The sequence below is a fragment of the Protopterus annectens genome, chromosome 2.part1 (genome assembly GCF_019279795.1).
Source record: "Protopterus annectens isolate FY-2018-M chromosome 2.part1, PAN1.0, whole genome shotgun sequence".
Lineage (NCBI taxonomy): Eukaryota > Metazoa > Chordata > Ceratodontiformes > Protopteridae > Protopterus > Protopterus annectens.
The window spans coordinates 51,462,867-51,480,527 of NC_056729.1; the positions used below are offsets into that span (position 1 = coordinate 51,462,867).

Here is a 17,661-nt window from a genome sequence, read left to right on the forward strand (position 1 = left end):
TTACACACATACAGAGGTATACAGATTGGCAAAACATGCAGATATAAGTACATGGATACAGATATGTACAAACATATCCAAATTATGGACAGTGATAAAGAGGTGTGATAAGCATATGGGTGGCAGAGTACACAATATGTTGTTAATTACTACTCCACCCAGATCATCAACCATTCATCACCATTCTACTTGCATCATCAGTTACTGTAACTCAGTATCACACACTACCAGAGGAAATCATATGAAACATCACACAATGTCCACTTAAAAACACACACAGAAGTTTACATACATAAATCAAATAAATGCAACTGGAACATATACAATATTGAATTAAAAATACAAGAAATAAAGCAAAACAAGAATGACAACCAAGTAATTGAAAGCCAGTATTAACAACAGAATTAATCCAACTCAAAAACACACAATAAATTAAACTACTCCATACACAGAAGTAACCTATAAAACTCTAAAATAACATAGTCGTAATCAAACTATTAAAATACAATAAATAAGAACTAAAAATATCAAATTACCTTTGAACTAAAACCATATATGAGAAATCTGTCATAAAAATGTTATGTAAACTACATAAAACCCTGTTCAGATGGACTATGTAACTCCCACATCTCATTGAAACAAATGGGAAACAGTAAGCCAAGATGAAAACTTAAGAAAAAAGTTAATAAATGGAATATCTGTTGGTCTGTGCCATGTGATACTTGAAATATGTTGAAGAGCAAGTTGACAGAATGAGTTCTGTGATGAGTGGTGAAGCCACTTACAACCTACTTCGATTTAAGACATTTAATTTATTCTCAATGTATAATCTGCGGTGCTGGTGCTGCGGTAGCGTTGTCGCTGCATAGCAAGACGTTGTCCCGTTTGATTCTCAGCTAGAGCGTCTTCTGTGTGGAGGCATACGTGAATGGGGCGTGCCTTCGTTGAAGGTTGTGCGTCAGGGCTGCTGACCCGGTACGTAAAAATCCACTACCAATCATTAGCAGACCGGAGTTCCACTGTGGCGACCCCTAACCGGGAAAAGCCGAAAGACACAATTTATTCTCAATGTATACTGTTCTTCTTTTCAAAACTCTAAACACAAGTCATGGTGCTCCAAAATCTGCTTAATGAATCAACACGATAAGGTTTGGCAAGCAGAAAACCATGCAAAGAGACTCGTTGAGTCTTCTCGAATCTGGTTACCCCCATGCTAATGGATCACCTAGATATGTACATGTACTACTGTTAATAAATGAAACTGAGAGAATGTAGCTATAAAAAACAAATGTGCACATTTGTAAGACTATTTTGGTCACAACCAAGCATGCTCCTTTTGGCATCAGCCTTGGAATTACTTGTAACAACACTAAGACTCTTCTTCGACACCATAGCTCCCTGAGTAACTTCTCTTGTAATTGAATCCCCTAATACAATGCCCATTCCTGCCTTCTCCTAACTTCTTGAAACTGAATCCCCTTCTACAAAGCCTATTCCTGCTTTCTCTTTGCCAGCTCTCCTATTGTCGGCTTCTGTCAAGTTACCAGTGTTTCCCCTTCCTATTGATTCTTAACTATTTCTGCCTGCTGGAATTCCTATGCATTTCATTCTTGTTGCTCCTAGGCTGACCCAACCATTGTTCCTTACACCTTCTGGAATACATGACTTTCCAACATCACCTACCACCCTTCTATGCCTCTCAAGGACTGCCTGCACTTGCTGTACTATCTTCAAGATGACTTTTTTCACAGACTCCTCCTTCCATTACCCTTCTCCTTTTTCTCTTCTCTGCCTGTACTTCCTCCTCTGACCTTGTCGCTTGAGCCTTCTAGCTTTATCCTAACTTCTTCTTTTATCCTTACCCTACTGTCATCCCATTTACTCCAACTTTGTTTCCACTTTTCAGGTCATCTACCTTCCAGTGTCTACCTCCTTTTACTATCCCTTCCTCTGACCCCCCCCCCCCTGCATCTTCTGTTTTTCTTACTACTTGTCTTCCTACCTGCACTATGTCTTCTTCAACATGCACTATATATTTATATAAAACTGTCCCTGTAAAGGAAAAAGAAGTTATGTACCTACCATAACGTTCCATGTTAGTTGTCTTCATCTTACCTTCTTTCTTGCTGGTTGGGATCGGAGACAATCCTCGGCTCCGACTCGGCCATCTTCTATAGCTCAAGAGCTGTTTACTGGCTCGAGGCTGCCCCTTATCCCATGATGCCTAGCGCTAGCTACCCAGATCTCGTTTGAAATAGCTAACTCCAGACATAGCTATAGAAGGAACCCCTCCAAACAAATGGCTAAGCATACCTGTCCTACTGTCTAAGTCAGTAAAGGAAACAAACCAGAGAACACTCAGCCAGTAAAACCTGAACTCCTCTCGGTCCAACAGGACAGGGGGATGGAGGGGGGGGGGAGACGCAAGAAAGAAGGCGAGATGAAGACAACTAACATGGAATATTATGGTAGGTACATAACTTCTTTATGTTAAGTTGTCAATCTTGCCTTCGTTCTTGCTGGTTGGGACAGCGTCCCTAGCACCTACAATCCTGGGTGGCTCATTGGAACAGACTCTTCAGAACAGTGGAACCAAAATTAGCTCTAGTCCTGGAGACCAAATCCAACTTGTAATGAGAAATAAAGGTATGAGGATTTGCCCACGTAGCAGCGGAACAGATAGAGTCCATGGGCAACCTAGACTGGAAGGCTACAGAGGTGGCTAAGGCCCTAGTAGAATGACCCTTCAGTTTGATTGGCAAATCTTTGTTCCTAAGTTGATAGATAAAGGTAATGATGTGAGACAACCACCTAGATAAGGTCACTTTGGAAACTGGGAGACCTTGTTTGCCCCGAGCATAGGAAAGGACCAGTTGGTCAGACTTCCTTATCTCCTTCGTCCTATGCAGGTAGAAACGCAATTGTGTATGGACATCCAATTGATGTAACTTGTATTCTGCCTTGTTGGTGTGGTTAGGAAAAAACACAGGTAGGTCTACAGACTGGTTCAAATTATTCTCTGAGCAGATTTTCGGAAGGAAAGAGGGATTAGTCTTCAGAGCAACCCTGTCCTTATGGAATACTAAGTATGGGGGACGGACGCATAGTGCCTGAAGTTCAGAGACACATCTGGCTGAAGTAATAGCTACCAGAAAGAGAGTTTTCCAAGATAAAAACTTCATGGAGCAGGATGCTGCCGGTTCAAAAGGGGGCATAATCAAAGAGGTTAGTACCAAATTAAGGTCCCAAGGAGGAGGGGGATCTCTCACTGGGGGTCTAAGGAGAGTAGCCCCTCTTAGAAACGCTTTGCATAGCTTATGAGACATAATGTTTGCATTAGACAATCCAACATGAAAATTTGAAATGGCCGCTAATTGAACCCTGATTGTAGCAGAAGTGGACCCCGAATGAAAGAGTTCTGTTAGAAACTTCAAGATTTCGTGGATAGGGGCTGTGAAGGGGTCTATGTTCCTTGCCTCTGCCCAACAAGAAAAACGTTTCCATTTGCTAGCATAAGTCCTACTAGTGGCAGACTTATGGCAGGAAACAAAAATGTCGCGAACGGCCGGGGAAATGCTGGGAGGCCTGGCTAAGGTTGGAAGTGGAGCAACCAAGCTGTGAGCTGGAGTATTTGAAGGGAATGATGAAGCCCGCCTGACTGATGAATCAGTAGGTCTGGAATCGGATCCAAAGTCCAAGGCTGCTCAAGAAGGTAATGGTGCAGGAATGGAAACCATATCTGTTGAGGCCAGTAGGGGGCAATAAGGATCATTCTGCAACCCAACGACATTGCATTCTGTATTAGTTTTGGTATCTGGGGAAACAGAGGGAATGCATAAAGAAGTCCCTGAGGCCAATCATGGACCAGAGCATCTCTGGGAGAGTCACCAGGAAGTGGAAGAAGGGAGAAGTAGTTGCTGCATTTGCTGTTGAAGGGGGTGGCAAAAAGGTCGCAGCAAGGCTAGCCCCATTTGCAGAAGATCAGATCCGCCACTACCTGATTCAGAGACCACTCGTGAGGCATGAGAATAGCTTGGCTGAGTCTGTCCGCTATGACGTTGGACCTCCCAGGGATGTGCATCACAATCAGAAATCGTTGGGAGGAAATCGCCCATTGCCAGAGTCTGAGGGCTTCTCGACATAGGGGGTAGGACCTGGTCCCGCCCTGCTTGTAGATGTTCCGCACCACTGACATGTTTTCCATTTGAATTGCAATGGTCCCAGAAGGGAGAGAGTCCTGAAGAGCTTGCAAAGCTAAGAGCACGGCTCTCATTTCTAAGACATTTATATGCAGATGGTACTCGTGAGGCTGCCAAGTGCCTTGGACTATCCTGCCCTGAAAATGCCCCCCCACCCTATCAGAGAGGCGTCTGTGGTCACTGTGGCAACCGGAGGGGGCTGAATGAATGGTCTGCCCTGAGACACTAGTGGGGAGACCATCCACCAGGAAAGGTGCCTTTTGCATGCTTCTGTAATAATGATCATGTGAGACATGGGGAGCTGTTGGAAGGACCACTGTGTGATTAGAAGCCACTGCAGGATTCTCATGTGAAAGTGGGCCAGGGGTATGAAAAGAATCACCGCTGCCATGGAACCTAGAGTTTGAAGGACGTACCTGACTTGTACCCTTTTGCATTGCATGAGGACTTGAACTTGCTGGCGAATTGTGGACACCCTGTCCGAAGGTAGCTTTGTAAACATGCTCCTTGTATTTAAGTCTGCTCCTATATAAGTAATAGATTGACAGGGCAACAAGGCAGATTTTTCGAAATTTATGGTGATACCTAGTTGGGAGCAAATTTAAATTGTATAGTCCCTGGCTTGAAGGAGTTGATGCCTGGTAGTAGCAGTAAGGAGCCAGTCGTCTAGATATGGAAACACCTGGAATCCTTGACGTCTCAGGTGAGCCGTGACTACTGCCATACATTTGGTGAACACCCTGGGGGCTGTGGTGAGACCAAAGGGCACAGCTCTGAACTGGTAATGACTGGCTCCCACCTGGAAGCGAAGGAACCTTCTGGAGCATCTGTCCATTTTGATATGATAGTACGCATCCTGGAGATCTACAGAGCACATCCAATTGTTTGTTTGTTTGTTTGTTTGTGTCTTTTGGCTTTTCCCGGTTAGGGGTCGCCACAGCGGAACTCCGGTCCGCTGATGATTGGCAGTAGATTTTTACGTGCTGGCTTGCCGGGCCTAATGCACAACCTTCAATGAAAGAATGCCCATTCACGCATGTCGCTACACAGAAGACGTTCTAACTGAGAATCGAATGGGCAACGTCTAACTGTGTGGCGACAACGCTACTGCAGCACCACCACCGCAGTCGACCCAAAAAGGGTAGAATGGACTGTAGCATGACCATCCGAAACTTTGTTCTATGAATAGACTTGTTCAGTCTGCTGAGATCCAGAATAGGTCTCCAGTTCCCTGTCTTTTTTGGTACCAAAAAGAACCTTGAGTAAGTTCCGGATCTGTGTTGGTCTGCTGGGACTTCCTGGATGACTCTTTTTTCTAGCAGTTTTGAAACTTCTATACCTGTTTGGTCCCTCAGATTGGGTGGAACATCTGGGGGGGGGGGGGATTTGCATGATGGTAAAGGGGGCTAAACGAATGGGATTCTGTAACCTCCGGATATTATTGAATGTACCCATTTGTCTTGCGTTAAGTTTAGCCGTGCTTTTGGGTACAATGAAAGTCTTCCCCCGACTACCTCCAGAGACGGACAGTCGGGCAACCCCTCAGGGATGTTGGAAGGGCTTGTCAGAGAAGGATTCTCTACTGCCCTGGTTCTGCGGACCCCCTCTGCCACGAGGGCGGTGTCTACTACTATTGTTATTTCCTCCTCTGCCCCTGGAGGAAAAATCACTACGTGTGTCAGGCAAAGATCCCTGGGATTTCCGAAACCACATTTTTCCACTCTTCTGACCCTTGGGGTATGGTCTAGAGGGGGTGGAAAAACGGACTCCTACGGCAGAGAGAGTCTTGCCTTCCTGTTCACACCTAATAAGAGTGTCTTTCACCTGTGGTCCAAAAAGAAAGGAACCGTCAAAAGGAGTGTTGGTGAATGATGCTCTGAAGGGTTCCGCAAAATTACACAGCTGCATCCATGCATGTCTCTGAAGTGCCATGCCTGTGCCTGCGGATCTACTCGCCCCATCGGCTGCATAGGAAATGAGCCTCATGGAGGAGTTGACTACTGAGTTAAGGGTTACCAGCTGAGAGGCCACTTTAGCCTGAGCCCCTTCAGCTGATGGATCCTGCAGGGTATCTCCGAGCTCTTTCAGGAGATCCCCCTGAAGCCTGGTGAAGTGGCATAAGTAATTCAGTGACCTCATGGAAAAGGTCACTGAAGCAAACATTCACTTCCCATATCTGTCCATGGTACTGGACTCCTTGTTAGGAGGATGGACAGAGGCAGAAGTTTACGCTAACTCCTTTTTAGTGGCTGCTGCTACCACCATGGCATCCACGGGAACACCCTTAGTAAGGAACTGCTTGTCAGGGGGAGCAGTAATAAACTTGCCTGGTCTCCTTGGGGTTGGTTCCACTGTATCCGGGGCTGACCAAGCCCTTCGAGCCACCACAGACATTAGTGGATCGAAGGGCAGAGAAACCCAGGAGGTGGAGGGTCGGGAACCGAACGCATCCAGGAATACAGATTCGTCCTCGGTAGGGGCTAGGGTATTCCAGTTCCCCCTCTGATTAAGTATTCCTAGGATGTCCGAGAAGGAAACATCTTCAGAGGGAGATCTCGGGGATCCTTCCGACTCATCCAAATCCGTATCCGAAGTGACAGACTCAGGGGAGTCAATGTGCTTCTTCTTGCACTTCTTCTTCTGAGGGAGCTCCTCTGAATGATCAGGGGAGGCCTCGGAAGAAGAGGAAACACCCAATGGGGTGACCTGGAGTGTTGGTTCCCCACGCTTGGGGTCTGGAGGAGCGACAGAGGTTGACGCAGGCACCACAGGGGACGGAGCTAGTGGGGCCGAAGGTGGAGCTGGCTGAGAGGCCAGCACACTCCTCATGACATCAAAGGCGTCTCTGCCACGATGCAGAGAAGGCTCCGAGGAAACCGGAATCCTCCTCCACACCGAGGGAGAAGGCTCCGAGGCCGATGTAGGAGCTGAGCTCACCTGCGCCGATGCTCCGAGAGAGAGAACGGGGTTGGACAAGGGTCCGATGCCACTCGCCCCCTCGGAGCCGACGAGGGAGTCACGGCGCCCAGATTCTTTGAGGGAAAGTACCATCGAAGGGATTAGAGCCGACAATGGATCCGAAGGAGAAATCATTATCGGAGCCGACGGTTCCACGACTTGGACCCCAACAAACTCCGGCTCCCGACTCGGACCCCAACAAACTCCGGCTCCGAGCTCAATGGAGTTAGAGGAGGAATATCGACAGAAACAACGGAGCCGACATCTGTTGAGGAGGGCTGGACAACATTTTGGCCAGTGCCTGCGACTTCAACAACCTACTGACCACTCTCTCCACATCATGGTCCGAGAGCCTAGAGGACCGAGAAGAGTGGAAAGATCTATGACTGAGGTCACTTTGTAAGAGGGGAGACCAAGGAGCCAAGTGTATGGACTCCAACGAAGGGGACCTCGGTCTCTTGTGAGTCCTTGACTGCTCCGAGGGTACTGGTGGAGCTGACGAGGAGGCAGTCTCCTCGGTTCCAGCCGGAACCAAAGAAGTAGACAAGCTCCGAGCTGGGAGCCGACGATTTGGCTGGTTTAGGAGACTTCACAGGCTGAGCCTTGGCTGGTGAATCCTGAGGCTTAAGAAGGCCCCTCAATATAAGTTTGTTTCTGCGCTCCTGCAGAACTCTTGGGCTGAATGCATGGCATACAGAACAAGAGTCCTGCAGGTGTACTGCGCCTAAGCAGTAGATGCAAGAAGTGTGCCCAGCTGCCAGAGACATTTTCTGAAAGCATGAGTCACACTTCTTGAATCCCGAAACCTTGGATTCTTTAGACATCATCCATAAATAGCAAAAAACCACACTAAGCTATAAATCACCACTAATGTGACTATTTTAGTAAAGGGCTAAACTAATAAGACTAGCGCTAACACTACCACAAAAGACTACAAGAGTACTAGAAACCAAAGATATATATATATATATATATATATATATATATATATATATATATATATATTTTTTTTTTTTTTTTTGAGTAGGAAGCCTCTAACTTAAACGGTTACCTACTAATAGGAGGGGAAAAAAGGTGGGGGGGGGACTCTCTAATTTAAACGCGTTCTAAGGGAAAGGGAACTACAACACTGAACAGTCTAGCTAAATAAACTAAATATACTAAATATACTAGTTATCGCTAAGAATAATACAAGAAAAAAGAATTCTTATCTAACAAGAAAGCTAATAAACTAAGTTATACGAGCCTAAGCCAGTATCCAGGAACCTCGCAGCTGAAACGGCAAACGAGATCTGGGTAGCTAGGGCTAGGCATCATGGGATAAGGGGCAGCCTTGAGCCAGTAAACAGCTCTCGAGCTATAGAAGATGGCAGAGTCGGAGCCGAGGATCGGCTCCGATCCCAACAGCAAGAACGAAGGCAAGATTGACAACTTAACATCTACTGTTCCAGTTTCCTAGTTGCCTTTACATATGTCTAAGCACTTAATTCTCCATCTTTCTCTCGTAATACGGACCCCAACCTCTATCACACAATACAGATCCCTTTACAACAAGTCCATGAGACAAACTAGTGCCCAAGTCTAGCAAACCTAACCTGCCTATCAGTTTCCATTATCTTGTATGCATTTCTACTATTCCTTCATTCTGTTCTGTGACTTTCTTAATACTGTTGCTTGTCTGTCCTTCTCTTTCCCTGCTAGCTAGTTTCTGTAACTACATACCTCCATATTTTCCATTCTGTTACCTCCCCTGGCTAGCTTTTCTGAATTTTAAAGACCCTGCTTTTCATCTGCAGAGTGTGACATGAGGTACTTCTATGCTCTTGCTTCTCTAGCTTGATTTTGTTTGTACCTGTGCAGAAGGGAGAAACAATTAATTGCTGGCCATAGCTGACATCTTAAGCACTGGAAACCACCTTAGACTATTTGCCCTGAGAAGCTTCTGTGGGTTTCTGCTTGTTCCAGTTCCTTAGCTGTACCTTCCTGTTTTTCTCTGTGCTATTGTATGTCACTGTGCTACTGTCTGCTACTTTTCTAAGAGTGTAGTGCCTAGCAATTCTGAATTTACCCAGTAGTTTACTTCTTCATAAAGACAGACATCCAGCCACATGGGGCACAAGGAGGGATCTGCAGTTCCCTAGCATCTTCAGTGAAAGTACCTTTATTTTTTCAGGAAGTTCCTGCAATCCTTTCAAGGCATGGCACTATAAAAAGATGCATCTTTGAATGAGAACTAGGGATGAATGTGACAAGTAAAAATGGAAAGAAAATAGTGTTTGTATACACATCAGTTGAATATTGAGCTAATCAAAACTGAAGTTCACCTCTGCGTTTGAACAGTTCTGTAAACAGCAGTCAGAAACTGAAAAAAATTATTTTTATCTTGCTGTGAAGTTATACACAATTCAAATCTGCCTGATGTACAGTAAGTTATTTTTCATTTTTTTTTCTAACCCTGAATGCCATCTTGGGAGCTGACAACTTTATGTGATCTTGTTTTCTTAGACAGCACCTTTTTACCTACAATGCACTGTGAGGGCACAGCTGATGAGACTTATCTGCCCTAGTCTCTGCTATGAGATAATGATTCCATTCACTTACAACAGAAGTAGTGAATACACTGTTCTGTTTTGGGTTTATCAGCAAAAATGTTGAATGATTGGTTTGCAGTGACTCAAATTAATTTCCTGTGTTTTTTACACATTCTGTAAAAAGTCCTTGCAGAAATGTAGGGAAATAGATGAGATTACACAGCATTTTTGGAAAGTGTAGTTCTGTGAGTTTTGATTCCTGTTTTTCTTCCTTTTCCTTCTTCAAGTCAGACAGAATGTCACATTTCATGGCTTGCTAAACCTGGCTAATTAGCAAAGTAACTCAGTGATTAGCAGAATTCTTCAGAGTACATTGTTTATGGCTAAGGGGAAGGAAATGAATCTCTGAATGACACCATTCAGTAAAAAAGCTGTGAATTTTAAGCTTGAACACATTTATGAATTCCGTGTGCGTGTGAAATAACAAAAAACAAGTTACAGGTACATTGCTATGTGTTTTCTTGGCAACAGACATTCAAATGTGATAGGTGAAATGATATAACAGCAAGACAAATTCCTTAAAAAAGAATCATGAGAGTTCATTCAGCCACAGTGTGGTGTGTATCGAGTCAAGTGACCAAGATAAATATGGGACAGAGGGGAAGAAGCTGCTAAGGCATGCTTTTGTACTATGTAAAATTGTACATTCATAGCTAATTACCCATCACGTAGTCTAGAAAACCACTAAAAAAAATTGCCCAGTTTCCTAGTTGTTTCAGAGCACTGTCTTGTTAAGTGATTTGTCCAGAGTCAAAAAGTAGGCAAATGATGGCTGAAAGAATCAAACCCTGGGCTTCAAGAAGCAATTTGTTAAGAGCTCACAGACTTCAACTCTGAACTAAGTGCCAGACTGGGGCATCATTCTGTAAAGATGAAAATATTATTAGGGATAGGGAATGTTGTTTTTAGGGCTCAGCTGTACTTTAAAAGCAGAAAAGCCTAATCAGGTATCTAAGTTCATTCTCACATTCACAAAGGCAGGTTCCTTACTTCAGGTCTTGGACATCAGAAGACCGAGAACTGCCAGCATTATAAAATTAGGAAAAGGACTCTTAAGAAAACTGGTTGGCCAGCCATCATCACTATCACACTGCTGCCATTTAACAGATACAAATGGGCTAGCAGGAATAAATGTGTGTGGAGGGAGGGATACCCTATCTTTAAGAGGAAGGGCATCAGCACCATTGGTAGAGGATGCTCTGCCATTTTAGTATTTATCCAAAGGATTGGACTGCTCTTTGCTCATGGAAAGACAGAGGACTAAAACTGCCATATTAGTGCTCCCCTACTACTGCAGAAACAGACTTCTCCAAAGCACTATCATTTCATTAACAGTGATGTGAATGAACAGGCTTGACACAAACTGACACCAGGAGCTTAAGATCCTGCCACTCATACTCCTGTGCGGAGAGTTAATTAGAAACCGGATGATGGCAAATTTCAAGAGATTCATTAGTGGTGAGAAATTACACAGATATATGAAATCCAAATACAGCAATGGGCAGGTAACTTGACCTAAAATATGAATAAATGCATTATTTAAAAGAAAACAAGACATTGAGTGGGGTCATTTCACTTGCTGCAGCATAGGGATTATTAGAAGTCTAAAGTACACTTGGCTTTTAATGTTCACAAATTTTTATGAATTCATTTGCTGCTTAGAGAGTAATAATACAACAGGACTTTAAAGCCCAACACTTAAAGTCCTAATCAAGAGTATGAAGTCTGAAACGTGTGTCTGAATTTAGTTACTTTTACTCTGGCTCAGTTGATATTTGGATTTTGTGTTACTCACACATACAAATCAAACCATGTCTCAGAAAACTAAACTGAATATTTATAAACAAAACCATTTAAAGAGAAAATTAACAAAACTGCATATCTTCCCACCACAGATGATCCATTCAACAATTTATTTATTCATTTAATTATTTGATTTTATTTCTTAACTACGGGAGCCCCATAAAATCAAGGGGATTTTCCTTATTAACTGAGAACATAGTGAAGTTAATAAAATTTTCATCCTTTACATTATAAAGATATAAGTACAATGATTCAGACTTTTTCCACTGGCTTCATCAACCACTGCCTTGACAACAATGTTACAGAAATCTCCTTCACTATCTGCTAGCGACAACTAAGTTAAGTGGTATCTAATTTGAGCGAGTTTTATGTTTTTCTAGGGTTACAGTTGGTGTTTCATACGTCACAATCATAATGCTGTAGTTGAAGACTCGGTCAGCAAAAAATTTGTGTTGTAATCACATAACAATACTTGATTCATTTTCCCCATCTCCATTGTAAGTAAACATGGAAGGTACCTGTTTCCTTTGAGCACTTCAACAGCAGATGGATTGAATAGACAGAAAGTATCGTCACTGAAGCTAAAAGAAAACTTAAAAAAAAAATCAGTAAGCCAGTTAATATTGAATATCTAAGAACATGCACATTTTAAATACTTTCAGTATTGAAGCAGTCAACATGCCTACTCTTTGCAGAAATTCATAATACAATGAATATTTGACTTCAAAAGAATAACCATTAAGGAAATCAGCATCTATCTGAAATGCAGTACACTTTCCAATTATTTATCTGTCTGGACATGCTTAAGCAACAAAGATTATTGAGACTACAAACATTTGACGCAATATGTAGTGGACAGAAACAGCAAAAGAAATGAAATGAATACAGAAAATAAATATAGATATGACAATATGCGTAATAAGTGTGACAATTTAACAACTATGAACAAAAGACCAGATGACAAAGAGACCATGTATTTTGTCACCATGTACAGTTGCTTTACCACTGAGTTTACTAAAATAATTTCTCAGTTCTGGAATTATTTATGTTCTTTAAGTAATGTTAGAACATGGTTAAATGTAGATTTAAAATTTTCATATCGTAAGGGAAGAAGTATCAAGGACATATTAGTAAAAAGTAAATTCAGCCTTCCAAGTGATACTGTAATACAACATATTGCAAGTAGAGGTACACACCAATGTGGCAAATGCAAAGCCTGTAAATTTGTGGTACCTTCTTTTGAATATATTAATAAGATTCCTTTTAGAGTCAAACATTCTTTTCACTGCCTTTCAGAAAAGATTATTTATGCTCTTTGTTGTCCTTGCAAAAAGTTTTACATCGGAGAAACTAAGAGAGCCTTTAAAATAAGGCTCTTGGAACATATTAGAGATATTATTAATAAAAAAGAGGAAAGTCCTGTAGCTATGCATTATTTACAATTTCACAATAGTGATTTTAATGAATTACAAGCAACAGTGTTAGAGCAAATACAAGATTATAAATTTAATGGTTTGAATATAAAGCAACTGTTGCTGCAAAAGGAAGCTGTTTATATTTTAAAATTTAAAACCTTGTTTCCTGATGGTTTAAATGAAAATTTTAACTGGAGAATGCTGCTAAATTGAATATTTGTGTTTTACATTGTTAATTGTATAATAGGACTAATTAATCAATTATTGTGGCATATATATATGTGTATAGTATTTTACTTCATTTGTACTCCTTGAAGGCTTAGGCCGAGATGTCAGAGAGAGAAGTTCGCAATAAACTGTTTTTGGTGGATCCAACTTTGTTGTTTTTCCTTCTTCCAATAGATGTCTGGTGGGGGCGGAGATGAGCCAGTCGTCTAGGTATGGAAACACCTGGAATCCTTGTAGTTGCAATTGAGCTGTGACGACTGCCATGCACTTTGTGAACACTCTAGGGGCTGTAGAGAGTCCGAAGGGCAGTACTCTGAACTGGTACTGACTGGCTCCCGCACGGAAGCGAAGGAATCTTCTTGATGGCCTGTCCACTTTTATGTGGTAGTACGCATCCTGAAGATCTATCAAGCACATCCAATTGTCTTTTTCCAAAAGCAGAAGGATAGACTGTATTGTGACCAGCTGGAATTTTTGTACTCTTACAAACTTGTTCAATACGCGGAGATCCAAAATTGGTCTCCAGTCCCTGGTTTTCTTTGGCACCAAAAATAGTCTTGAGTAGAATCCGGATCCTATCTGGTCTAGAGGGACTATTTGGATGACTTGTTTTCTTAGCAGCTTTGATATCTCTAATGCTGCTTCTTCTCTTCGACTGGGTGGAATGTCAGGTAAGCTTGTTGGGGAAGTGAGACAAAGATCAAAGGGAATATGATAACCTCTGATTATTATCCTTTGTACCCAGGAATCAGTGGTGATGGTTAGTCAGGCAGAAGAGTGCAAAGAGAAACGACCCCCAACCACTTCCAGAGGAAAGCAGTTGGGCCGCTCTTCAGGAGCGCTGGTAGGACTGGCCAGAGAAAGAGTCCCTGGAACCCTGGTTATGCGGATCCCCTCTGCCTCGAAAAGGGCGTCTTTCCTGTGAGTTTCCCCCTCTGCCTCTAGGGGAGAACTCGGCCTGTGCGTCACGGAAACGACCCTGAGACTTTTTGTACCATATCTTCCCACTCTTCTGGTTTCTGGAGAAAGCCCATTGATGGGAAGAATAACGGTCACCCACAGCAGAAAGGGTCTTACCATCCTGTTCACATCTGGCCAGTGTGCTTTTAACCTTGGGTCCAAACAATGAAGAGGCTTTGATGGGAGCGTTGAGAAAGGAAACCCTGAAGGGTTCCGCAAAATTACACAAGCGCAGCCAGGTGTGTTGTCTCAGAATAATGCCTGAACTCATCGCTCTAGCTGCTCTTTCTGATGCGTGAGATATCAGGCGCATGGAGGAGTTAGATATCGATTCAATGGTGGCTAGCTGAGAGGCCACTTTGCCACGGACCTCATCAGACACGGCATCAGCCAAAGTTTCAGAGAGCTAGAAATTAAATCTCTTTGAAGCCTGGTAAAGTGTGCCATACAGTTCAGGGACATGTTTGCAAAGGTCGCTGATGCAAAAGTACACTTCCCTATTCTGTCCAGAGCCCGGGACTCTTTGTTGGGTGGTTGGACAATCTGGCTTTCTTCTTCAGCCAGGTCCTTTTTAGTTGTGGCCACCACCACCAAAGCATCTACAGGAAGACCATTGGACCAATGGGGGTCAGCAGCAGGAGGGAACAAAATGTTATCTGGCCTCCTGGGAATGGCCTCAATGGTGTCAGGAGCCTTCCATGCATGCTGCACGATGAGCCGGACCAGTTCGTCGGCAGGTGGAGTAACCCAGGAGGTAGGCGGCCGGGTGCGAAAGGCCTGCAGGAACACAGACTCTTCAGAGGTTGGGTTCGAGGGTTGCCAGTCACCTCTCTGTTTAAGAATTTCAAGAATACCACCAAAGGATACCTCAGAGGGTGAACGAGGGAACCCTTCCCCATCATTAAAGTCTGTGTCTTCAGTAAGGGAATCCTCTGTGGAGTCCATGTGCTTCCTCTTGCACGAGCTTTTTTGATGAACTTCCTCAGAGGGAGATGCTGGGAAGACAGCGCAAAAGAGGTTTCCTGAGGGAGTATATCCTGAGGCCCTTGCACCCGGTGTCCACCAAGAGCAACCTGTGTACATAGCGGTCCAGAGGAGGGTGGGGAGAGTGATAACACAGAATCGCCAGTTGACGCCAGAGCCTTCTCCATTAGCTGGAAGGCCAGTCCACCTGAAGAGGGGTGAGTGTCCAGGACAGGGGTCACCCCTCTCCTAAGTGGCTCAGCCTGCCGACTTGTAGAGTCCCTGGATAGCTGTGAAACACCAAATTACGTATGCCACAGCTGACATCCTGGGTTGTAGCAAAACTCTCCTGCCAAGAAGGCAACTGCGGTTCCTTAGTGAGGTCCATAAAGGGAACCGTAGAGGGGGAAGACTGTGCTACATCAAAGGGCTTCAAAGGCAATGACGGAGGAGAATAAGTAGGGGTCTTTGGCAAAGGGTGATCATCTCCCAAGGAAGGATAGGTCCTGGGGGGGGCGGGATACCTCTGGCCAAAAGCACTTGATCCACAAGACGCAACATGTCGTGTTCAGAGAGGCTTCTAGTGGATTTCACGGGCATGGCTGCGGGGGAATTAGGTCTAGCCAAAGATGGAGCAAGCTCGGTGCCCACCTCGCAGGTCTGCACTGAAAACAACGGGGCTGTAAAGGACTGAACTACAGGTGTCTCCACCAAGGAAATCATCGGTGCCAAAGTCATGGTCTGCACCGACGATAAGGTCGGTACCGAAGTGGTTGTTGGCGCTAAGGCTGGAACTGAAAATATCGGTGCTGATAACTGAATTGTTGGTGCTGAGAGGGTAGTTGGTGCCGGGTAAGTTGTCAGAGCCAAAAGGGCAATGGGCGTCGAAAAATCCATCAACGTCGTAACAGTCTGCATCGACTGGACAGCCGGTGCTGGTAAAGAAGTCTGAACCGAGGAGCCCCTCGGTACTGATACTGTAAAAGGCATGCTAGTCGGTGCCGAAGTCACAGATGGCGCCGATGGCCTCGGTGCCAAAGGTCTAAGTACCAAAAGCGCTGGCGCCGAAGAAGTCAAATCTGAAGTGGAAAGCTTAGCTTTCTTGGGTCTCGGTTCGTGGAAGTCCCCAGCAGGGGACAAAGGAAGAGACTTGGCCTTTATATGTTCATCACTCTTTTTCTTATGGGATCTTGGAGGGGTTGAAGCCTCCGACCCAGAAATAGCCTCTGAAAAAGGAGATTTAAGTAGCCCCTTCAATATCAAATTATTTTTTCTCTCAATCAACGTCCTGTTAGAGAAATTCTTACAAATCCCGCAGGGCGGGTGAACTGTTAAATGAGGCATACCCAAGCAACAGACACACAGGAAATGTGCATCTGAAGTAGGTAATTTGTGGCCACAATCTGAACATCTTTTAAATCCTGGACTACCTTTTTTCTCTGCCATGTTAGAAAGAAAGAAGGAAAAATACCAGCAATGGTACAAGAATTACCCGAAGGTAAGAAGGAAAGGGGGTTTACCAACGATGGTAAAAAAGAAATTACCTTGCGGTAAAGAGGAGGAAAGGAATTGAAAGGATTCAAGAAAGGATAGTGACTAAATGTGATAACGTAAGAGAAAAATATCTAATATTTACTTATTTATTTATATTTGTTCACCGGGAGTGTCCTACTGGACGTAGATCCATTTTCAGCGGAGGCCCGGGGAGAAAAGCTCCACAGTTAAAATAAACAGACAGTAGCTACATTGGATTACATAGTGATTAACAATTTACATAGCAATTACTTACAACATATTTACAAATGAAGAACATAGTACATTACTAGACAACTAGAATCTTTATCTGTGAAGTACATAACAGACATCAACAAATGTTACAAGAAGTTCCTGCTGTATAATAAGTACTGGCTTATGAGCGTCTGAGCTTGCTATAATGAAGGTAGTGAGTGGAGTGGAAAGAAAGGTAGTGGTTGGTTGGGGTGGGTGATATTAGAGTGGGAGTTGCAAGGGCATAGCCAGCATGTTTTTAGGTGCGCTTTTAGTAAAGTTTTGAAGTGGGTGCATGATGGTATGGAGGTAATTGTGGGTGGGGGAGTTCCATAATTTGGCTATGGTGCAAGAGAATAGTGCTTCACCAGCAGAGTTATTGGCTTTCGTGATCTGCAAGTGATTTTTGTTGCTGGATCTTAGTGGTCTGGTGGTGCGATAGGGTTGGAGTAGATTCTGGAGGGATGGAACATTTAGTGGATGGTTTACTAGTTTGTGGGCGAGTGAGAGTTGATACCATTGAAGGAGGTGAGGGAGTTCAAGCCAGCCCAGTTCAGCAAGTGAGAGACAGTGGTGGCTATGGTAGGATGCCCCTGTGGCGAATTTGGCGATTTTGTTGTAGCAGGTCTCTAGCTTGTTTAGATCACATTGCCTTAGGTTGGTATATATTGGAGAGGCATAAAGTAGGGTGGAAATAAGGTTGGAATTTGCTATTGAAATCTTTGCTACTTTGGTGAGAAGTTGCTTATTTCTGTATAGCGCTCCTAGTTTTTTGTG

General features: G+C 43.8%; 1 protein-coding gene across 1 annotated transcript in view; it reads right to left on the minus strand.

Annotated features, from left to right (window-relative positions):
• Positions 1 to 17,661, minus strand: part of SLC38A1 (solute carrier family 38 member 1) — an 830,305-nt gene that overhangs the window by 514,209 nt on the left and 298,435 nt on the right. Inside the window, exon 5 of the mRNA XM_044062017.1 lies at positions 12,070 to 12,143. Within this exon, the coding sequence (XP_043917952.1) occupies positions 12,070 to 12,143 (74 nt within the window). The remainder of the gene's footprint in view (positions 1 to 12,069; positions 12,144 to 17,661) is intronic.